At 47.1% G+C, this 23,493-nt stretch overlaps 2 protein-coding genes across 3 annotated transcripts in view; both read left to right on the top strand.

Moving 5' to 3' along the window:
* Nucleotides 1-10,327, top strand: part of alpi.1 (alkaline phosphatase, intestinal, tandem duplicate 1) — a 127,575-nt gene extending 117,248 nt beyond the window's left edge. For both annotated transcript variants that reach the window (XM_035412365.1, XM_035412366.1), the window contains 10 exons: nucleotides 1,285-1,404; nucleotides 2,099-2,214; nucleotides 3,662-3,836; nucleotides 4,619-4,791; nucleotides 5,357-5,491; nucleotides 6,292-6,361; nucleotides 6,753-6,887; nucleotides 7,695-7,886; nucleotides 8,373-8,489; nucleotides 9,203-10,327. In XM_035412365.1, the coding sequence (XP_035268256.1) occupies nucleotides 1,285-1,404; nucleotides 2,099-2,214; nucleotides 3,662-3,836; nucleotides 4,619-4,791; nucleotides 5,357-5,491; nucleotides 6,292-6,361; nucleotides 6,753-6,887; nucleotides 7,695-7,886; nucleotides 8,373-8,489; nucleotides 9,203-9,480 (1,511 nt within the window). In that variant the 3' untranslated portion in view covers nucleotides 9,481-10,327. The remainder of the gene's footprint in view (nucleotides 1-1,284; nucleotides 1,405-2,098; nucleotides 2,215-3,661; nucleotides 3,837-4,618; nucleotides 4,792-5,356; nucleotides 5,492-6,291; nucleotides 6,362-6,752; nucleotides 6,888-7,694; nucleotides 7,887-8,372; nucleotides 8,490-9,202) is intronic.
* Nucleotides 10,328-12,371: 2,044 nt separating this feature from the next.
* Nucleotides 12,372-23,363, top strand: LOC118225178 (intestinal-type alkaline phosphatase-like). Its single transcript, XM_035413263.1, has 11 exons — nucleotides 12,372-12,474; nucleotides 13,432-13,548; nucleotides 15,611-15,726; nucleotides 17,027-17,201; nucleotides 17,870-18,042; nucleotides 18,550-18,675; nucleotides 18,872-18,941; nucleotides 19,367-19,501; nucleotides 20,192-20,383; nucleotides 20,962-21,078; nucleotides 23,098-23,363. The coding sequence occupies exons 1-11, from the start codon at nucleotides 12,396-12,398 to the stop codon at nucleotides 23,361-23,363; spliced, it is 1,566 nt and encodes a 521-aa protein (XP_035269154.1). The 5' UTR covers nucleotides 12,372-12,395.
* The last annotated feature ends 130 nt before the right edge of the window (nucleotides 23,364-23,493 follow it).

The following is a 23,493-nucleotide window of genomic DNA, read 5'->3' as shown; positions in this document are numbered from 1 at the left end:
TTTTTCCTATGGAAGGAATTTTTTAAAAGCCATGATGAAGTACATCGGGTTTTACAGCAGCACTAATTGGCCAACCCTTATGAATAAATTTTTTTCTTTCTGGGAAATTGAGTCAAGCGTAAGAATGTTTTTTTTTTTGTTTTTTTTTTTTTTAAAGCACACGCAAGCCTGGGCCACATCAACAGGCGGCGTTTCATTTTCAATATTGCCCAAACGGGAGCGGGACAGCAGGGAGAGGAGAGGGATAAAAACAGCCTTAAAGACAAAAGCGGTTATTTGGGCGGGAAGGAGAGAGGGGCTGGCTGGAGAGAGAGAGAGAGAGAGAGTGGGGCTGGACTCTGTGTGGTCTCCACTTCCCTTTTTTCTCGGGGGGAGCGAATGAGCTGCCAGGGCTGGGCTTTAAAAGGCAGCCGCTGGAGGTCTGCGCAGCCAGTCTCTCTCTCTGCGCAGCCGGACTCTCCCTGTGCAGCCAGTCTCTCTCTGCGCAGCCGGACCTTATGTAGCTTCAGTCTGTTTAACCAGACCCAGTCTGTACAGCCAGACCCTGTGTAGCCTCAGTCTGCGCAGCCGAACCCTGTGTAGCCTCAGTCTGCGCAGCCGGACCCTGTGTAGCCTCAGTCTGCGCAGACGGACAGCGCTATACAAGCCATGCAGCCGCCCCAGGGCTGCGCCTCCTCTCTGCTCCTCCTCGCCCCTCTCCTGGTCCTGCTTCCACTCGCGCTGACAGGCCAAAACGCGGCCGCAGGTGAGAGTGCAGGTGAGTGCACAGGTGAGCACACAGGTGAGAGCACAGGTGAGCACACAGGTGAGCACACAGGTGAGAGTACAGGTGAGAGCACAGGTGAGCACACAGGTGAGAGTACAGGTGAGTGCACAGGTGAGCACAGGTGAGCACACAGGTGAGCACAGGTGAGTGCACAGGTGAGAGTGCAGGCAAGAACAGCTGCACTATTGTACCAGTCTGATAAAGGCGGTGCTCTCAGGTGACCTCAGGGAGCTTGCTTGTATGTGTGTGTGTAATATATGTGTGTCACTGCATATGTGTGTGTGTGTGTGTGTGTGTGTGTGTGTGTGTGTGTGTGAGTGCGTGTGTGTGTGTGTGTGTGTGTGTGTGTGTGTGTGAGTGCGTGTGTGTGTGTGTGTGTGTGAGTGCTTGTGTGTGTATATATGTATATGTATGTGTGTCTGTATTAAATCCCGCTCATGTAAAGCTCTGGTGGATCAGGTGCCAGGCTGGTGTTCAGTTGTCTTTCTGCTGCTCTTGTGTTGCTCTTTTAAACGCAGCGGACCGGGAGAAGGAGCCGGAGTTCTGGAACTCTCAGGCCAGAGAGACCCTGCGAGCCGCCCTGCGTCTGCAGCCCCGCCCTCACCGCGCCAAGAACATCATCCTCTTCCTGGGAGACGGTAACCGCACACGCCCTGTACCCTACACCCTACATCCTACACCCTACACCCCGCATGCCCTGTACCTTACACCTACACCCTTACCCCACACGCCCTACACCTTACACCCTACAGCCTGCATCCTACACCCTACACTCTATACCCCACACCTTCCACCGCACACGCCCTGTACCCCACACCTTCCACCCCACACGCCCTGCACCTTACACCCTACATCCTACACCCTGCATGCCCTGTACCTTACACCCTACAGCCCTACCCCACACGCCCTGTACCTTACACCCTACAGCCTGCATCCTACACCCTACACTCTATACCCCACACCTTCCACCTCACACGCCCTGCACCTTACACCCTACATCCTACACCCCGCATGCCCTGTACCTTACACCTACACCCTTACCCCACACGCCCTGCACCCTGCACCCTACAGCCTGCATCCTACACCCTACACTCTATACCCCACACCTTCCACCGCACACGCCCTGTACCCCACACCTTCCACCACACATGCCCTGTAACCTACAGCCTACACCCTACACCCTTATCCCACACACCTTATACCCTTCACCCTACATGCCCTACATCTGATCATACTCTCTGCACCTCACACTGCACACGCCCTACACTCTAAAACCCACTCCCTGCTCTCCCCCCCTTACGCCTGGGCTCACCTCTCTCCCCCGGCGCACAGGTATGGGCGTGTCTACGGTGTCGGCAGCGCGCATTCTGAGGGGACAGCTGGAGGGGGCCTCTGGAGAGGAGACGATGCTCGCCATGGACACCTTCCCCTACCTCGCCCTGTCCAAGGTCAGACACAGCCCCTCTCCAAAATCACGTCTGCCCCCCTCTACCCCCCATACCACAGACCCCCTCTACCCCCCATACCACAAACGCCCTCCCCCTGCCCCCCTCTCCCCCCATACCACAGACCCCCTCCCCCTGCCCCCCTCTACCCCCCATACCACAAACGCCCTCCCCCTGCCCCCCTCTCCCCCAGCTCCGCTTTCCCCCCTCCCTCTGCATGCCAATACCCCTGCACCCCCCCCCCCCCCCCCCCCGCCCCCACAGTTCTGTCAGAAAATTGAGCATGTTCATTATTTTGGCTTCATAGCCTCAGCCTCAGTGTAGTCTTCTAAAGGGGTGACTCACACTTGAAAAATAAATATGCGAATGTATCGAATGGAATAAACCAACCACAGAAAACCATTAGAGGACTGACTTTGCAAAACCAGACGGATTCTCCAGTGTATTCTCACCTCCTGTAATAAGGTCCAAAATACCGAATAATAATGTTCCACTACATTCTTGGTGTTATAATAAGGTCTTTAGACCTGGTGTCCAGTTCAGGATGTTCCAGAGTTTTCATTTTATTGCACCAAAGAGACTGTCTTACATATCCAGCTAGCTGATCCCTGCACTGGGAATGAAATGTGATGATGTTAGTAGTTTCCTGGTTAGTGTGATAGATGTTATGCAGTAGGCCTGGTTAGTGTGATAGAAGTGATGCTATAGTCCTAGTTGTTGTGGTAGATGTGGTGCAGTAGGCCTGCTTAGTGTGATAGATGTGATGCAGTAGTCCTGGTAAGTGTGATTGATGTGATGCAGTAGGCCTAGTTAGTGTGATAGAAGTGATGCCATAGTCCTAGTTGTTGTGATAGATGTGGTTCAGTAGGCCTGCTTAGTGTGATAGATGTGATGCAGTAGTCCTGGTAAGTGTGATTGATGTGATGCAGTAGGCCTAGTTAGTGTGATAGAAGTGATGCCGTAGTCCTAGTTGTTGTGATAGATTTGGTGCAGTAGGCCTGCTTAGTGTGATAGATGTGATGCAGTAGTCCTGGTAAGTGTGATTGATGTGATGCAGTAGGCCTAGTTTGTGTTATAGAAGTGATGCCGTAGTCCTAGTTGTTGTGATAGATGTGGTGCAGTAGGCCTGCTTAGTGTGATAAATGTGATGCAGTAATCCTGGTTAGTGTGACAGATGTGATGCAGTAGTCCTGGTTGTTGTGATAGATGTGATGCAGTATTCCTGGTTATTCTGGTTGATGTGATGCAGGAGTCCTAGTTGTTCTGATAGATGTGGTGCAGTAATCCTGGTTGTTGTTGGGGATGTGGTGCAGTAGTGTGATAGTTGTGATGCTGTCATCTTGATTGTTTTGATAGATGTGATACTGTAATCCTGGTTAGTGTGATAGATGTGATGCAGTAGTGTGATAGATGTGACGCAGTAACCCTGGCTGTGCTGTGTCTGTGGCAGACCTACAGTGTGGATAAGCAGGTGGCAGACAGCGCCAGCACAGCGACAGCGTACCACTGCGGGGTGAAGGCCAACGCCAAGACCGTGGGGCTCAGCGCGGCCGCCATCCCCTACGAGTGCAACTCCACCTTCGGCAACGAGGTCTACTCTGTGCTGCACCGAGCCAAGGCACAAGGTACACACAGGCTAATACACACACACACTAACACACACACACACACACACACACACTAATATACTCACGCACACACACACACACGCATACACACACTAACACACACTTACGCACTAATATACTCACGCACACACACACACACACACGCATAAACACACTAATACACGCACACACACTAATATACTCACGCACACACACACACACGCATACACACACTAACACACACACACACACACACATTAATATTCTCACGCACACACACACACACACGCATACACACACTAATACATGCACACACACGCAGACACACTAATATACTCACGCATGCGCACACACACTAATACGCACACACACACACACACACACATACATACACTAATACATGCACACACACACACACACACACACACACACACATACATACACACACTAATACATGCACAGGGCAGTGTGTGAGAGTGTGATGTGTGTGTGTGGCGTTTGCGCTGCAGTGTGTGTGATGCGATGTGTGTGTGTGGTGTTTGCGCTGCGGTGTGTGTGTGTGTGATGTGTGTGTGTGGCGTTTGCGCTGCAGTGTGTGTGGTGTTACGCTGCGGTGTGTGTGTGTGATGTGTGTGTGTGGCGTTTGCGCTGCAGTGTGTGTGGTGTTACGCTGCAGTGTGTGTGTGTGATGTGTGTGTGTGGCGTTTGCGCTGCAGTGTGTGTGTGTGTGATGTGTGTGTGTGGCGTTTGCGCTGCAGTGTGTGTGTGATGCGATGTGTGTGTGTGGCGTGTTTTTGCAGGGAAGTCCGTGGGCATCGTGACCACCACACGCGTGCAGCACGCCTCGCCCGCGGCCTCCTACGCCCACTCCGTCAGCCGCAGCTGGTACAGCGACTCCGACCTGCCCTCTAGTGCCCGGCGGGAGGGCTGCATCGACATCGCCACGCAGCTCGTCACCAACACCGACATCGACGTAAGACCACGCCCATGCCCCGCCCCTGCCCCGCCCCGTTCCACCCTGCCCCGCCACTCAGGTGTTCCACCCCCCCACCAGCCCTGCCCCCCAAACTGTGCCCTGCCCCACTCTGCTCAGCTCATCACCACTGGTGACACCAACGTACAGCCACGCCCACACCCTGCTCCGTCCTTTCCTGCCCCTGACTGCCCCCCCTTCGCTCTGCACCGCTCAGTGCATCAATATCAGCATCATACATGTAAGGCTCCGCCCCCTGTCACACCCTGCTCTGCCCCTGTGACATCATCTTGCCCCGTTCCGTCCTGCCCTGCCCTGCCACACCCTGTATGCTAACAGGCCAGGTCGTCAGCGTAAGACAGCCCTCTTACCTTCTGCTCTAACCTGCAGGAGACAGCCCTCTTACCTTCTGCTCTAACCTGCAGGAGACAGCCCTCTTACCTTCTGCTCTAACCTGCAGGAGACAGCCCTCTTACCTTCTGCTCTAACCTGCAGGAGACAGCCCTCTTACCTTCTGCTCTAACCTGCAGGAGACAGCCCTCTTACCTTCTGCTCTAACCTGCAGGTGATTCTTGGGGGCGGGAGGATGTACATGACCCCCAAGGGCACCCCAGACCCAGAGTACCCCACTTCCTCCTCACGCCGAGGGGATCGCAAGGACAAGAAGAACCTCATTCACCAGTGGCTGAAGGACCGCAACGTATGTCACTAATACACACACCTGATCTACCTGCATGTTCCACACACCTGATCTACCTGCATGTTCCACACACCTGATCTACCTGTGTCTAACACACACCTGATCTAACTGCGTCTAACACACACCTGATCTACCTGCATCTTCCACTCACCTGATCTACCTGTGTCTAACACACACCTGACACGTGTCTAACACACACCTGATCTACCTGTGTCTAACACACACCTGATCTACAAATGTAAAACCGGGTGCTTGCCTGTTTTATTTGCGTGTTTTACATCTGCAACGCACTCTATTTCTCTGCCATTTTGATAGAAATTTAAAAATATTATTATGTTTTGTTTTTATGTTTATTTAAAAAGCATTTAAATGCATTTTTCAATTGAAATATCCTCACAGAGGATTGTGAGCAATTTTTCAGGTGCTTAATATTACATTACATTACATTACAGGCATTTAGCAGACGCTCTTATCCAGAGCGACTTACACAACTTTTTACATAGCACTTTACATTGTATCCATTTATACAGCTGGATATATACTGAAGCAATGCAGGTTAAGTACCTTGCTCAAGGATACAACGGCAGTGTCCCTACCCGGGAATCGAACCTGCGACCTTTCGGTTACAAGCGCAGTTCCTTACCCACTGTGCCACACTCCGTCCTCCAATATAATTTTGGTGACAGTTTCCTGAAAGGAGTCGCTCCTCTTCCCCTGTTCCCGCTGGTGCTTTCTCAGACCCTGCTCTCCCGTTATTACCGCTATCTGGGAATAGTAACGCTCCTTTTCCTACCTCACAGGACTCGCAGTACGTGTGGCACAAGGAGCAGTTTGACTCTGTGGATGTGAACTCCACCCACCGTCTGATGGGTGAGGCCCCTTTCACTCTCCCAGGGAAACCCTGCGCCGCCTGGATCTTATCACGTGATAAGACAAAGTCTGAAACGCAAAGATAAGGCGGACGTGATATCACCATAATAGCTACTCATTAGTGCAAGTTATCATTTCACAGGAATAGCGGCATGTTTTCATACTCACACCATATCACAAGTGCTTTATTACATTTTTTTATTTTTAATTTTTATCTCAACTGCCTTTTATTTAAAAATGATGACTCGTAATAACAATGATGGATTCCGCCACATGATGTACAGTACGGTAATCGACAGGGAGAGCTTCCTGCAGTGAATGCACGAGTGTGGCGATTACAGGCTCTGACCACTAGAGGGCAAATGATGAACGTGTGGTGGTCTCGTTGCAGGCCTGTTCGAACCCAAGGACATGCGGTTCGAGCTGTTTCGCAACAGCACCAGGGACCCGTCCATCGTGGAAATGACGGAGAAAGCCATTCAGATTCTCAGCAAGAACCCAAAGGGATTCTTCCTTTTTGTAGAAGATAAGTATCCAATGCTTTTCAAAATGCTAATTTCACACTTTACAAAGTAAACTGACATGATGCTGCCTACCTTTTCAATGCACTGTCTGATTGATTAGACCAGAACACACGTCTAACAGCGTCTACTGAGCCGTTATAATGTAACACCATGTGAAATGCCGAGCTCGAGTGTGGAGGTGAAGCTGCTCAAGTGGGAATTTAATGAAAAACCTGTGATTTAAAAGCCTTGTTTCCAGACCGTGTCGCGTCACAGACATGGGGAAACAGTGCCAGCCACGCTGTTAAAAATCAAACCCGCAGCCACCTGTGGGGCTGGTCCAAGCTGTGCCACGTTACCTCCCGTGCTGTTAAAAATCGAACCCGTAGCCGCCTGTGGGGCTAGTCCCAGCTGTGCCACATTACCTCCCGTGCTGTTAAAACTCAAACCCGCAGCCGCCTGTGGGGCTGGTCCAAGCTGTGCCACATTACCTCCCGTGCTGTTAAAAATCGAACCCGTAGCCGCCTGTGGGGCTAGTCCCAGCTGTGCCACATTACCTCCCGTGCTGTTAAAACTCAAACCCGCAGCCGCCTGTGGGGCTGGTCCAAGCTGTGCCACATCACCTCCCGTGCTGTTAAAAATCAAACCCGCAGCCGCCTGTGGGGCTGGTCCCAGCTGTGCCACGTTACCTCCCGTGCTGTTAAAAATCGAACCCGCAGCCACCTGTGGGGATGGTCCCAGCTGTGCCACGTTACCTCCCGTGCTGTTAAAAATCGAACCCGCAGCCGCCTGTGGGGCTAGTCCCAGCTGTGCCACGTTCTCGTTTTCAGGGGGGAGAATCGATCACGGGCACCACGACGGCGTCGCCAAGCTGGCGCTGACGGAGGCCGTGATGTTCGACCGGGCGGTGCAGGTGGCCTCGCAGGTGACCAGCGAGACGGACACGCTCACCGTCGTCACCGCCGACCACTCCCACGTCTTCACCTTCGGAGGGAACACCCCCCGCGGGAACCCCATCTTCGGTACGGCCCGGGGAGCGTCACACGCGTCACGCTACGCCGCGCCCAGTCAGCGGGCGCTCTTACCCAGAGCGACTAGCACTGCCTTCACCTTGTTAGCACAAGCACTAGCATCTCGCTAACAGCAGCCCCAGAGCAGTATAAACATCGCTAATTCCACAGAGGTAGCATTAGCGATGACATTTCCACAACGAGCGCACCAAAGCTGGTCTGTTGTCGGGTCCAAATCCCACTTTGTGTGGGAAAAAAAGCCGGTTGTGATAACCCCGCCTTTAACTGTGACCACGCCCCCTCTTACTGTGATTGGCCCAATGAGGGCCAGTGGGATCAGAGGGGGCTGAAAGTGCAGGCTTGGGACACTGGGTAGGTGTGACCGAACCTCCAGCGGACCCTGGTAGTGGCGCAGAGGGTTTGGTTCTTTCCCTGCTGTGGCCATCCTGAGCTAAACGGGCTGGTTGTGCCACCCCCCCCCCCCCCCCCCCCACTCAGGTCTGGCTCCCAAGAAGGCCGACGACAAGCTGCCGTTCACCAGCATCCTGTACGCTAACGGGCCGGGCTACATTCACGTGAACGGCACGCGCGGGAACATCAGCGCTGTGGATTACCGTGAGTTTATCCGTGCACATCACGCTGTGCCATTTGCAGACACTCTTGTTTATTGACGTAATTCAGGTCCTGAGAATTGAACCTGCAACCCCAGATCCCCCTACTAGTGACATAGCTCCAGTGCAGTCAGAGCACATCTGTCCAATTTTGAATTGAAATATACACTTGTCCCTGCATCCATACTCCACACAAGGCTCTCTCTCACACTCTTTATCTCCTCCTGATTCCCTGTTTCTCTCTGTCCTCTTTCTTCCCCAATTCGCTCCCTCTCTCCCTCCTGGTGCTCCCTCTCTCTATCTCTCCTCCTCCTTTATCCCTCTCTTGACCCTCTCTCTCCTGTTTTGTCTCTCCTTTACCCACCTCCATTTCTCTTTCTGTGTCTGTCTCTCTTTCTCTTTCCCTTCTATGTCTCTGTCTCTCTCCATCCCTTTAACTCTCCCTCTTCCCTCTCTCCTGTTGCTCTCTGCCTCTTTTGCTCTTTCCCCACAACTCTCTCCCCCTCTATCTGTTTTTCTGTCTTCCCCTCACTCTCTCTCTCCATCTCTTCCCCTCCCTCCCTCCTTCTCTTCCCCTCCCTCCCTCCCTCTCTTCCCCTCCCTCCCTCCCTCCCTCCCTCCATCACTTCCCCTACCTCCATCGATTCTCCTCCCTCCCTCCCTCCCCCTCCCTCCCTCCGTCTCTTCCCCTTCCTCCCTCCCTCGCTCTCTCTGCAGTGGATGAGGAGTACATGCAGCAGGCGGCCGTTCCTCTGGACTCAGAGACCCATGGCGGTGAGGACGTGGCGATCTACGCCAGGGGCCCCATGGCGCACTTGTTCCACGGCGTGAAGGAGCAGAACTACATCGCCCACGTCCTGGCCTACGCCGCCTGCCTGGAGCCGTACACAGACTGCCCGCCTGCCCCGCCCCTGTCCGCATCGGGCAGCCCCGCCCACTGCCGCTCAGCACTGTTGCTCTCATTGGCTGCTATGCTGTGGGTCCTGTCAACATGACCCCAAGCCCCACTGCACTTCTAAAAACCAAAAAAAACCAAAACAAAAAAAAACCACTACAACTCCCAGAATTCCTCTGGGCTGAAACTTTCAGGAAAATCTCAGGCAGAAATTATTTAACTATAGTAGCCATTATCCAAGTAGTGCCTTTGCCCTATTTTTTTCCTGCACAGTCATATGCTCTGGTTTTTCGCAAAAGTAAAGTATGGTGGCAAAGTGTTTATGTGTATAGTCGAGGAAAGATCATGTGACCATTTTAAACTGTGTTCTGCAAACGTATCGTCTGCACAGTCCACAGGTCACAATCCTCCAAAGGTGTCATTCTGGCGGAAACTTGATTTTGAAATGTACATTTTTCCCTTGTTTGCGACACCATTTTGTGACAGTGAAGGTAACCTCAAGGTGTGCGGGCAGGTCAGAGTTAAGAGTGCGGAGTCTGAGCAGGTGTGGAAGCTCTAGAGTTGGTCAGGTCTGGCGGAGTTATCTACATGTATGCTCCTGACTTCTACATGTACGTTTCTCACGGAATAACACAGCCATTCTCTGTCTACTACTATGCAACAACTGGGTTTACATGTTTTGTATGTTTGTCTTCTAGAAATAAATATATTTTATATACTGTACCAGAAGGTCCCCGAATTAATGTATTTTGCATAAATAATTTTTTGTAATTGTTCTGAAAATGCATTTTATATATGAGTCCACAAAAGGACACATCTCCAGTCCATTCTGTAAATTTAACAAGCCCCCCTCCCTATCCCCCCCCACCCCTCACCCATAAACATTTGGTAGACATGCGGATAAATTTATGTATCAATCTGTCTGCACAATAAAAACATTATTATAAGACATGTCATTTAATGCTGCTCGTCTGTAGTTATTTTACACTGGGTACTTGCTTGCACATTGAAGGTAATAACGTGATTTTATTATTTTTTTACAGTATTACTGTACACCTGAACCCATTATTGGGTAATTTGGTGGCTCGCCATGTGCCGAAGTGGGGGGAGAGGGGCTGTTGGGGGTGTGTCGGTGAACATCGGGCAGCGCACTGCAAAGTTGGTGTCAGCCTGGCCTGAGATTCGCGTCTGCGCTGCCCACCTGCTCAGACCAGGTCTGTGGCGTACAGAGGTGGGTAACCCGGCTTCAAAGAGTAGAAGCACTAACCATGTATTTCCTCCACCAGCATGCACTCAACCAGCTGACTCTAATTAGCACAACTCTTCAGCCAGGCAGGAGAACTAATTTGTGTAATCAGCTGGTTTTAGTGCATGCTGGTGGAGCACATTCATGGTCAGTACTTCTACTCTTTGAGGCCGGGTTACCCACCTCTGATGGCGTAAGTCGCAGCCCAGCGTACGGCAAGTTGCTAATCTCGGGGGCTTTCCCAAGCAATGCGCTCATGATCGTAACCTATTCAAAGGCCAGTCAACCGTGTCCGTGGATCACATGTAGCCCTCCAAAGGCAGACACCTTTTTTCCCCCTCCAAAGGAGATTGGTCAGCTCAGTTTAGTTTTAGTAAGCCGTGACATTGTCGTGAATTAAAGATGAACGCGTACGTTATAATTCTATTTCGCTTGAGTAACAGTCATTTCATTGCTGTGAACGGCATCAGCTGTGAGCGGCATCATCTTCCCCGGTTTTATTTTGTTTAATAAAACTTCGATATACTGCTGTCATTATTTCTTTGTTGTAGCATACCACGTTTAAGCTATTTAGCTACAGGTTTAATGGGAAATTGGTATAACAATTATACATTTAGGCAATGTTTTATTGAACTGTTGGCGATAAAGAATTTAAACAAATTCAAATTTCTCTTATGAGATTTGTTGGAGACAGCCATTATCCGAGTAAATTTACACAGAAGTGCACTGATGGTCATCAGCATACATCATAAAAGCGGCAGTTATGGGGGCCAGAAAAAAAAATGGTTGTAGAACGATAAGAATTCTTATCAGTACTTCTGAGCTTTTGGTTAGAGCAAACACAACATGAACTCGTTACACAAAAAAGCTTACCCAACCATCACCCGACAGGGTAATACTCTCCCGTCTTTACTGTAAACACAACTTTCAATGAGCACTTGAACCACAGGGGAATATTCTGTAGGATATACAATACCTCAGATTTATAAATAAGCTTTGTAAGGACCATTAACCTGGATTGTAACTTGATACTGAATGTGGTTCTGTTGGAGCGAGATTCAGTGCTGAATCTTGTGTTGCTGGAGCGGGATTTGGTGTGAAACGTGGCTTTGTTGGAGTTCGATTTGGTGTGGAATGTTCTGTTATTTGTGTGTGATTTGGTGTGAAACCTGGTATCGTTGGAGTTTGATTTGGTGTGGAATGTGGCATTGTTGGAGTGTGGTTTGGTGTGCACTATGATACGGTTGGAGTATGACTTGGTGTGGAACTTGAATGGTCAGCAGCTAAATTATTAAGCATGAAGAACCCTCAGACTCATTAAAGAGTCTAATCACTACTGTAGGGACAGTTCTCACTTGCCTAATGAACGATAAAGTTACAATCTTGCAAATATGCGGCTAAGCAACTGATTATCTCTCACAGAATCCCTCCTCAGTTAAACCCAAGTGGACGAACCGACAGATCTTCCTCCTGAAGCGAAGCAGAAAGTAACGCTGAAGTAATGCTACACAGTGCATCTTAACTCTGTAACTCAGAAAAACTGTCCCGATGAAACAAAGCGAAGATCTTCCCTTGTTTACCCTAATCGTTTTTCTAGCTTCCTGATTGCTGGCATGCAGTAAAAACGCTGGCATTCGCGTGTTTAGGGTTATGAACACTTTGCCCTTTGATCTACAGCACGGCTGTAAATCTGGGTTATTTAAGCCCTTCTCCTTCCTCACTTCGGTGGAAACTCCAGTGTGTGATATTTCCAGGTGTGCGCGCACATCATGGCTCTGAAGCGTCTTGCCCTCTCTGCGGGATTACTGCTTTTCCTCGCGGTCAACCGGTCGTCCTCAGTCATCCCAGGTAAGTGATAAACTTCGCATGCATTCTCTTCTAAAGTATGCTTTGTATTTTGGGGGAAATCTCAATGCTATTTTGTTTTTCAGATGAATATATAAATACATAACCATATTATTTTATTTCTGAGTTAGGCGAAGTCATGACTGCAATGTTTTTTCATAGGCTCTGCCCATATCGTTCTACTGGTCAGAATGTTTTTGACCCAGTTCTCAGCCCACTTGTTTCCCCATTCCTACAGCGTATATACGTGGAGCAGCAGCAATCATGATAGATGTCGTACATTTATGTTGCAGCATTTAGCACGTGGTCTTATATGAGGCAACATGTACGGATTGCATCTTTACACACAATCCAATTACATGAGTGGATATTTTACTGAAGCCCTTCTGGTCAAGTGCCTTGCTCAGGGGTGCAACAGCAGCATCCCAGCTGGGAGTTAAACCCGCAACCAATTGCCCCTCTGGGGACAAATAAAGTTCTACTTGACTGAGTCGCAAGCCTGGCTTCATAAATATACACTGTGAGCAAAAGCCGGAATCTAGATGTATTGAGTGGTGGAAATCAAGGTTGAGAGAAATTTTAACAAAAACAAACAAGGTTAATGGCAATACAGCTCAGGTTTTACCCAGCTATAGCCAGGCTATATCCTATGTGGGCCAGAAAACTTTCACTTTTTAAGCCGATGTCGACAGGTTTTCAATGTTACATTACATTACAGGCATGTTTTCACCTGAACTTCTAGACTGCCTTTTTGCTAAGTCTGTGTTTCACCGACTTTTCACCACAGAAATATTCACTGGGTACTGCACTGCTGTCCCATTTTCTTCTTAGTTTTCTTGATTAAAGGTTTTTTCCAGCCTTGTGACAGAACAAAATGCTTCAGAGTGCATCATTTTGTTGTCACGTTCGGGGAGGGTCAGTGGCCTCTAATATCTCATGTGTCCCGTTGCGGTTCCCCAGTGGAGGAGGAAAGCCCCCATTTCTGGAATACCAAAGGGAAGGAAGCCCTGAGCCGAGCCCTGAACCTGCAACCCAACCTGCACCGAGCCAAGAACCTCGTCCTCTTCCTGGGAGACGGTACGTCAGTGACAGTCAGCACCCTGTGCAAAAACTAGCATCACAAGCTAACGGGAGATACTACTCCCTGCGATATGGAATCCTATCTTAAAACACATTTCCAACAGCACCATCCCGTAAACAGTTCTGTACAGAGAATCTGTAGATCTGTAGATCATAAGGACTATGAGGTAGGAGAAATCTTCACCCACAGCACCTGCTCAGAATAAATTGAAACTCGATTAAAAAACCGGCACTTTGAAACCGAAAATCAGTCGGTACTACCATACTGTAGCAAACAAAATTCTGAACCAGGCTTAGTGAGGTACATTCAATTTTAATTCACCTACTTCAAAAGGAATTTTCAGTTAATTAAAATTGAACTGACCCCAAATCTGCTCCTTATATATGAAATCAAATATGCCTGATAAAATTCAAGTATTATTTGTGGAAAATAAAATAAAAAATCTAAGGAAAAAAAAAATAAAATGATGTATTCAATGATTGCTACTTTTACATAGACTGTATATCAGGAATCAAACTGGATCAAATGGAAATTCCCCACAATTGCATCTGATAAGAATATTATTGCAATGTGAATTTGAGAGACGTAACTCAAAATAGGTGATAGAAACAGACATTGAGATAATGATTAGATCATCTTTAAAATGCTGCTCACAGATTAAATCTTTTCCCATTCTGATTCAATAATCATGAAAACTTAAAAATGAAGTTTAAAAGATGAGGTTCTACTTCTGAATACTTACATTTTATGGTAAACTGAAATGAACTGCTAAAGGTCTATGTGACCAAAAGTTTTAACTTTAATAAACATTTGTGCTAGGTTCATCAGTCTATATCTAATTCAAACAAGGAATTAACACACGTATTGTGTAATAACAGGAATGATGTTGGCTCAAAGATAAACCTGATGATAAAGACCAAATAACTTTCATTGATCAGTCCATGTGTAATGGGGTTGATAAAATTTTGATTTGATTTTGAACATCTCATAAACCTCATAAATGTTACATAACCAGCAGATCAAATGGGCCACATGAACAGATATGGGTCCAGCTGCTCGTTATTTATTTATATTATATTCAAGAATGTCATCACAAATTTTTCATTAACACAGAATGTACACTCATATAATTCAGCTCATAGATCAAAATGTCAGGGAACACCTGCTTGATGGCCATAAAGACGTGGTCATAAACTGGATTGGCTATGTCCAGGTGCCAGGACAAATGGCTTTGTGGTTCATCATTCCAATTGTGCCATAAATGTTGATATAGCATTATGATTGACATCATTTCCTGTATGTTGCTGAAGTCCATAAACATCTTGTGCTGATCCCACATATTAGAACCGAATGGGAAACCATCCAATCAGATTAATCAGAATGGCACTGCCCGTAAGGATTTCAGATTGGACAAGACCCAACAAACCAGCGGCACATTTCATAAGATCCATTCAGCAGATGCTGTTATCCAGAGCGATTTATAATGTAGAGAGAAACACGAGCACCTTCGCCTGATTAATAGGAGCAACAGTGGCTAAGAACATTCCCAAAACTAGCGAGTCGCGATGGAGCACCAACAAAGGCACCATTGCAACTGACCTATGCCAACCAAGAGCCCAAGTGCAAATTTCTAAATACATACAGACTACATCCCTAACGAGCCCTAATAAGAGAAACATAAAACCAGAAACATAAAGCCTAAAACTGTACAAATGTCATAACCTGATTTAACAAAAAAGGCCAGGAGTGTTACAGGGTGGGGTGGGAGGGGAACCAAAATTCTGTCTGTCCTGGTTCCATCACTGTGGGACCAGTAGAAGACACTATGTTTGAAATATTTCATCTTAGTATGTATAAACTTAGTATCTAAGTTTATCTGATGTTCATATCAGGCAAACTAGTAGTAGATAAGAAGAAGGGCTGCTGATATATGGCCAGGTTGCTGGCAGATCTCCGTTGTATAAGGTGTCCTCATTTTGGGTGGCGTAGAGTGCCAGGGGGCATCCTGGGAGCAGTCCAGAGGTTGTATAACAGCGTGGCAGTGTGGCTGCTTTCCAGGAATGGGCGTCTCCACGGTGACAGCAGCCCGGATCCTGAAAGGCCAGATGGCGGGAAATCCAGGCGAGGAGACCGTCTTGACTATGGAGGCATTCCCCTACCTCGCCCTGTCTAAGGTCCCACTCAACCCCATCTTAAACCTTCCCCTACCTCGCCCTGTCTAAGGTCCCACTAAACTCCATCTTAAACCTTCCCCTAGCTCGCCCTGTCTAAGGTCCCACTCAACCTCAAATGCAAATCAAGGGAATGAAAATATCTGAAATAATTTAAGCCTTTCAACACAATCTAAATTCTGGCAGAACTTACAATTTCGTACTTACATTTTAAAAAGAAACATCTGTTTTCATCAATATTCTGAACAGAATTCTTCTGGTTAGCAAGAAGCATGTTTCATTTAAAAGCTTTTTTTTCATTCAGACTGTACCTGCACTGAAGGGTTAGATTTTAAAAGATTTAAATACATATTTCAATCCAGATCTGGGTGATATATGCTGTTTTCGTGAAACACCAGACACCAGGCTCACACACAGTCATCAACATAAGACCCAACACCAGCTCATACACAACAAACACCAGAGTTCACAATACTATGCCTGACTGCCATAATATGACCAAGTTATCGCCATGTTTATTACACATGAGGTGGGTATGTTTATGTTCTCACAGAGAGACGAAACAATGTGTTACATTTTATATGACTGCCATTTAGCTGATGCTCTTATCCAGAGAGGAACACCGATAAAAAGATAAACACAAAAGAGTATTCTGTTTTTTTTAACAGAGTATTGAATTCAGGTTAAAAAGTACCTTTGCCCAAAGGTACAGCATTACATTACAGCCATTTAACAGATGCTCTTATCCAGAGCAACATACACAACTTTTTACACAGCGTTTACACTGCATCCATTTATACAGCTAGATGTATACTGAAGTACCGAGCTCAAGGGTACAATGTCCCACCTGGGAATCAAACTTGCAACCTTTAGGTTACAAGACCGGCCCCTTGCCCGTTGTACTACACTGCCGCCCCAGCCCAGCCCCACTGCAGTGACCCAGCAGGGAACTGAACCTGTAAATCCAGTTCGCACCCCATTTATACTACGCCAGCGGTGCACAACTCCGTTCCTGGAGGGCCGATCTGTGTGCTGGTTTTTGTTCCAACCGATTACCAATTTCTTACAGCTCTATAAACTACGCTGCTTCACTCCTGTGCTTGAGCACGGTGAAATCTCTCGGATACACTTGCAGACTGTGACTCTAGCTGTTGCTTATACACACGTCAGATCAAGATATCAAGAGATTGGGCCAATTCAATAAATGTTGGGAAATGTTGGCACAAAATCCTGAAACGGATTGGCCCTTGTTGTGCACCCCTGTGCTACGCTGTAGCTGTTCCCTGTGCGTTTGCCCCCGCAGACCTACAACGTTGACCAGCAGATGCCAGACAGCGCGGGCACGGCCACCGCCTACTCGTGCGGCGTCAAGGCGAACTACGGCACCCTGGGCCTCAGCGCGGCCGCCCGGCGCTACCAGTGCAAAACCGCGTACGGCAACGAGGTCACGTCCGTGCTGCATCGAGCCAAAATGGCGGGTAGGAGCACGCTAGCCCGGGGACGTGTCCAACACACGTCACACAACCTGAGAATTGCTAACATTCTACCAATCAGCACTGCATAGCAATGGCACCACCTAGCAGTCATTCTGTCTTATAGCAATAGCATCGCCTAGCAGTCATTCTATGTTATAGCAATAGCACCACCTTGCAGTCATTCTCTGTTGTAGCAATAGCACCACCTAGCAGTCATTCTGTGTTATAGCAATAGCACCGCCTTGCAGTCATTCTGCATGAGCTTCACTTAGCATCCATTCTGTTATATCTATAGAGTCACAACCAGTCATTCTACATTACAGCAATAGCACACCTGAGCAGCCAATCCACCCTGTGGTGCCAGAGTTTTCTCTCTTGCAAAGCTGTGGGTGGTAAGCATGGCTGCTGTGTCCCCCATTTGACTGTTTACATGATTTCTGGCGATGGCACTGTAAAGCACTCAGCTCTTGAGTCCTGTGATGGAAGCCACCAGGTAAAATCAGGACCCTTTGACAACAGAGGACCACTGAACAGGAGAATGACCCTGCGTACATTAGCACGTGACCGCGCCAGCACTGAAACAGGAGCAATAAACCAGGCCCATTGATTTGGGAGGAGTTTTGGGAGGGGGAGGTGATGTTCATGTACGGCCTGTGTCTGGTGGGTTCCAGGGAAGTCCGTGGGCATCATCTCCACGGCGAGGGTCCAGCACGCCTCGCCCGCGGCCTCCTACGCCCACTCGGCCAACCGGGCGTGGTACAGCGACTCCGACCTGCCCCCCGACGCGGTGCGGGACGGCTGCCGCGACATCGCCTACCAGCTCGTATACAACACCGAGATCGACGTAAGAACCAAAACCAGCCCCAAACCCGCTCATACACAACACCGAGATCGACGTAAGACCCAAAACCAGCCCAAATCCCGCTCATACACAACACTGAGATCGATGTAAGAACCAAAACCAGCTCGTCCACAACACCGAGATCGACGTAAGAACCAAATCCCGCTCGTATACAACACCGAGATCGATGTAAGAACCAAAACCAGCTGGTACACAACACCGAGATCGACGTAAGAACCAAAACCAGCTGGTACACAACACTGAGATCGACGTAAGACCCAAAACCAGCCCAAATCCTGCTCGTACACAACACTGATATCAACGTAAGAGCCAAATCCCACTCGTACACAACAGCCTTTCTTGTTGATAAAACAAGGTGTTAATTTGAGATACACGCTTGTTTGCTCGCATGACATAGCATTGTTGGTCCGCTCCCACCTCATTGAGTTACTTTCCTCGGTTGAATGCAGTAATCCTTCCTGTTTTCTGCTGCTGGCGTATCCCTGACAGGTGATACTGGGAGGAGGCCGGACATATATGCTGCCCAATGACACGGCAGACCCTGAGTACCCTTCCTCCAGTGGGGACCGATGGGATAAGACCAACCTCATTACAGAATGGCTGAAAAACAAGAAGGTAAGACTGTCAGCTTAGAAGGTTCTGTTCCTTATCGGTTAGCTCTATTCACCAGTGTAAGCCAACTTAGAGACTTTATGCAACAACTGCAAATATATTTTTACCTCAATGCTGGTTATTAATCCAAATGCAGAATTGCTTTGAAATGTTTTTATTTATTTATTTATTTATTTGTATTTTTTTGTAATTGTGACAGAAAGCGAAATATGTCTGGAACAAAGCTCAGCTTGATGACGTGGACGAGGACGACACCGACTACTTGATGGGTAAGAACCTGACGCTTCACAGGACTGAAATGAGCCAACAGCCAATAATACCCCTGATGTCAGGAATTCATTTCATATCGACACTGTGGATTTAATGTCCATTATGGCATAGCAGCCCGTCAGAGCTGTTTTACGTCTTCCGCCTGGACAATGAACTGCGGAGGTTCCACAGCGTTATCTAAAATCTGTGTGTGTGTGTGTTTGTGTGCGTGTGTGTGTGTGTGTGCGTGTGTGTGTTTGTGTGTGTTTGTGTGTGTGTGCGTGCATGTGTGTTTGTGCGTGTGTGTGTGTGTTTGTGTGCGTGTGTGTGTTTGTGTGTGTGTGTGTGTGTTTGTGTGCATGTGTGTGTTTGTGTGTGTGTGTGTGCGTGTTTGTGTGCGTGTGTGTGTGTGTTTGTGTGTGTGTGTGTGTGTGTGTGCGCTCAGGGCTATTTGAGCCAAAGGACCTCAGATACGAACTGGACCGGAACCCGCTGACTGACCCCTCCCTGACAGAGATGGTGGAGAAAGCCATCAAGATCCTGCGCAAGAATTCCAAAGGATACTACCTGTTTGTGGAAGATGAGTGCAGCTTTCCCCCCTTTATAAATGAAAATGTGCACGATGAGGTCCCAGCTCATATGGCACGACATTAACGTGCGTTTTTCTTTTTTACTTCAGGAAGGTAGTGTTCACAGCAGGCCTGGGCCAGCACTCCTTCAGCCTCTTGAAGAATTTAACTGAAATTCAGTTTATTAATTAAAAAAAAAAATCTTCCTATAACACTTTAGGCCTTTTAAAAAATATTAATTCACTAAATTTTATTTGACTGGCTAAAGTGACTTGAACTGAAAATGGATTTTATTCCCTGGTCGACTGTCATTTGTCAGTTTTCTTTCTTTCTTTCTTTTCATCACACAGCCCTTTTAATATTAAAAATAGGCCCTAAAAGCATGCACCCATTGGACGGCTGTTGGTACCAGCTGTTGGTCCAAACAGCGCTTTTAACAAATTAACAGTAGGCCTGTACATAGGTCCATCGGCGGCAAAAGCCAGTCAACGACTATTTGGCATTCTCTTACCGCCTGATCTTCATCGCGGCTACCCCGCGCCTCAACTAGTAGACGGTGGTAGCGCGGTAGCGCCGATTTGCGAAACGCTGCCAGCCCAACATATGCGCCGACATCGGGCGCCTATACTGGAGCCGCTCTATCTTCGCTGAATGCGGGCGAATAATGTTCTGACGTAGAACCCTGTTTCTTCGCTCTGCACGGGGGAGAATAGACCACGGGCACCACGATGGCATAGCCGGTCACGCGCTGACGGAAGCCGTGGAGTTCGACAAGGCCCTACAGCGAGCCACGGAGCTGACGAGCGAACTGGATACTCTTATGGTGGTGACGGCCGACCATTCCCACGTCTTCACCTTCGGAGGCTACTCCGCCAGAGGGAACCCCGTTTTAGGTAGGCTGTAGTATAGAGAGTATGGCATGCCGTTGTTGTCAAATAACTTCCTAAACATTTTAGAACGCAACATATTTAGGCCTACTTGTGTGTCAGTATTTTAGCCTACGCTGAAAAAGAAGTGTTTCATTGGATAAATGTCTTAAGTTTGCTACACCTATATATTTTTTTAGGTTTTCTCGACTATAAATTTCCAAATTTTAATAAACTTATACATTTTCAATTTAGAAATAAATTGAATATAGGTGTAACAAATTTGAGTGAAATTTTATGTTTATGCAATGAAGCATTTTTTTCAGGCCTATTGATTGAATTTTCAATCAATAGGCCTACATACAATAAATATGAAAGAACAAATTTTGTACTGAATATTTGTGAAAATATGTGCTTCTTATTCTAATTGTCTGTAGTATGCAGAAAATTTTTACTATTTATAGTATTTCAAATAAGCTATTTGACTCAGGTCAAATACCGTTGTATCCGAACAAGCCACACGTAGCGGTGTCATTCCTGTTGACTGTGCAAAGATAGATAGAGCGGGGACTGACTGCCCCGCTACTGCTCTTCTGTGTGTTAAGGACTGTCACGAGAGATAGCCGAGGATAACAAAACCTTCACTACTGCTCTGTACGGAAACGGACCAGGATACCAGATACTTAACGGGACTCGTCCTGACCCAAACAATATCACGACAGGTAAAGGCCCTGAATTTAAATGTTATTGTTGTTGTTTTTTTCCCAGCAGGTGAGCTCTTTGAACGTTAACAATGTTGTCAGTATGTCCACGCCGTTTTAGACTATTAATGGATCATAGTGAACTTACAAGTTCTGTGTTGGCAGCGATTTGCTGTTGTGATATAATAATGCATTATAATGTCAAGTGGTACAGTAGCACCCTCTTGTGGCAAGAAAGATTAAGGCATTCCAGTGTGTTTTTGTATATGTTTAAAGAACCTCGTTTGTTTTACTACTTGCATGTTTATTTACCATCGCAAATAAGTCAAGTAAAATTTACTGCATTACTGTTTGCTAACATTTACATTATATGAATCATAATTTAGCATCAGGTTGATTGTATTGTATCATTGTATCTCTCCATATATCATTGTATGTTGCAGCTCTCCATCATTGTATATGATGGAGAGCTGCAACACTTTATCCAATAAACATTTTACGTAGAAAATGTATTCCTTACACATAATATATTTCCAGATAATACATTAAACACAGGAATAAAAACAAGACAAATCAAAAGAAGAGAAGACTAAAACATGTTTAAAATTGAATAATCCAACAATGAACGTGCTAAACTAATGTAATGCAATGGAAATTGTCTGCCAAATAAGATTGTTTTTAATTAATTACAATTATACATGCATTAATACAATCTCAAATGAGTATCTGATGGAAAAAAAGACAATGAAATGAATGTATCCAAACCTACTGCTTGTTTTATATCACATGCAGAATGTGAGTCTGCCCAGCCAGTTTAAAGGCATGGCCTCATTTTTCATAAAACAGATTAAAGAGATAAAAAGAGATTATGAAAATCATCCATCACACGCATATCACAAATAGACTTAAAGAGATTTTGAGATATCAGTCTAACCATTCTGGAGAGTGTCGAATGGAAATAAAGTAAAGGAATAAGTGAATTTAGTAAAAACAAAATTGTCAGTACATACGTATATGTTCGAGGGCAGTCTTAAGACTTATGATGTGAGGAAGAAATGAAAAACTTGGAAGCACTGAAGCTGAAGAACATCTGTAAGGTTATGCTTAGTTGTTATTAATATTGAACTTTACTTTACAGACATTTTTAAAATGTAAAGTGTTGTCCTGGTGCAGCACAAACCACCTTGGAGAAATGACAGTCCAATTCGACAAAACCAAACATAAACCACAGTACTGTCTGGCCAATTAGAACACAGTTGCTGGGCTGCTTCAAAGAGAGGGTGAATCCACTATGAACAGTAGAGAGGTTTTTTTAAAAATTGTTTTATATATGCGGACAAGAAGTTCGCACCACTGCAGCAATGTGCCTCTTATTTTGAGCGGGGGATTTCCAAACTGGATTGGGGCCCACTTCTGTCTTGTGGGATGGGTTGAGACGGATTACGAAACACGTGTGATAAAATAAAAATAAAAAATTATGTAAAACCCTTTCCATCAACATTTAGAGCTGTCAAATGAAACACTGCACTTGTTGCACACACTCTGCACAAGAGCAGGTGCAGTGTACACGATATTTTGGTGTTTAAAACATTTAAATTCCGTATTGGAACGTGTTGGGCTACATAAATAAAGACTGGGTCACAGGAAATACATAATTTCTTCATTCATTTAAAGAAATTGTGGGCTGAGTTTACATTTTCCCATTTAACCAAATGTAAAGTTCCTCTTATTTCCAGAGGAACATACACACCTTGCATTGTTTTTAAAGAACATACATTATGATGCATTTGAATAGCTCGACACATACTGATACAATTAATAATGACAATAATAATAATAATAATAATAATAATAATAAACTTTATTTATACGGCACCTTTTATGCCACACATGCAGCCCAAATTGCTTTACACAAAGACGCTTTACTTTGCTTAAGGGTTCCAACAACAGTACCTCGCTTGGGAATTGAACCTGCAAACTTCTAAGTTGCAAACCCAGTCCCCTGACCGCTGCAGCCACGCTTTTTATTCTCTCTCGCAGAGTACCGTGTGTTCATGCAGCAGGCGGCCGTGCCCCTGGACTCCGAGACGCACGGCTCGGAGGACGTGGCGATCTACGCCAGGGGCCCCATGGCGCACCTGTTCCACGGCGTTCAGGAGCAGAGCTACGTCGCCCACGTCCTGGCCTACGCCGCCTGCCTGGAGCCGTACGCGGACTGCGTCCTGCCAGACGGGGCGGCGGCGCTGCAGTCCGGCCTGCTCCTGCTGCTGCTCCCGGTGTCCCTGGCCTCGCTGCTCTCCGTCTGACCCCGCCCCCTCTCCTCTGCGTCCCGCGGCCGTTAAACCGGGCGAGAGGCTCGCCTTTTACACCACGGACTGCGCTGCTGGTCCCGTCGTCTCCTGTTAACGTGCAGCACACACACACAGTTATGTTATT

Source organism: Anguilla anguilla, chromosome 4 (assembly GCF_013347855.1).
Source record: "Anguilla anguilla isolate fAngAng1 chromosome 4, fAngAng1.pri, whole genome shotgun sequence".
NCBI classification, from domain to species: Eukaryota; Metazoa; Chordata; class Actinopteri; order Anguilliformes; family Anguillidae; genus Anguilla; species Anguilla anguilla.
The sequence above is the reverse complement of the archived record's forward strand: the minus strand, read 5'-3'. Positions and strand labels throughout refer to the sequence as shown.

Coding starts and splice junctions, on each gene's coding strand:
- LOC118225178 (XM_035413263.1), top strand. CDS start 12,396: ATGGCTCTGAAGCGTCTTGCCCTCTCTGCGGGATTACTGCTTTTCCTC. Junction 18,676..18,871: donor AATGGCTGAAAAACAAGAAG/GTAAGACTGTCA, acceptor TAATTGTGACAG/AAAGCGAAATATGTCTGGAA. Junction 19,502..20,191: donor ATACTACCTGTTTGTGGAAG/ATGAGTGCAGCT, acceptor TTCGCTCTGCAC/GGGGGAGAATAGACCACGGG.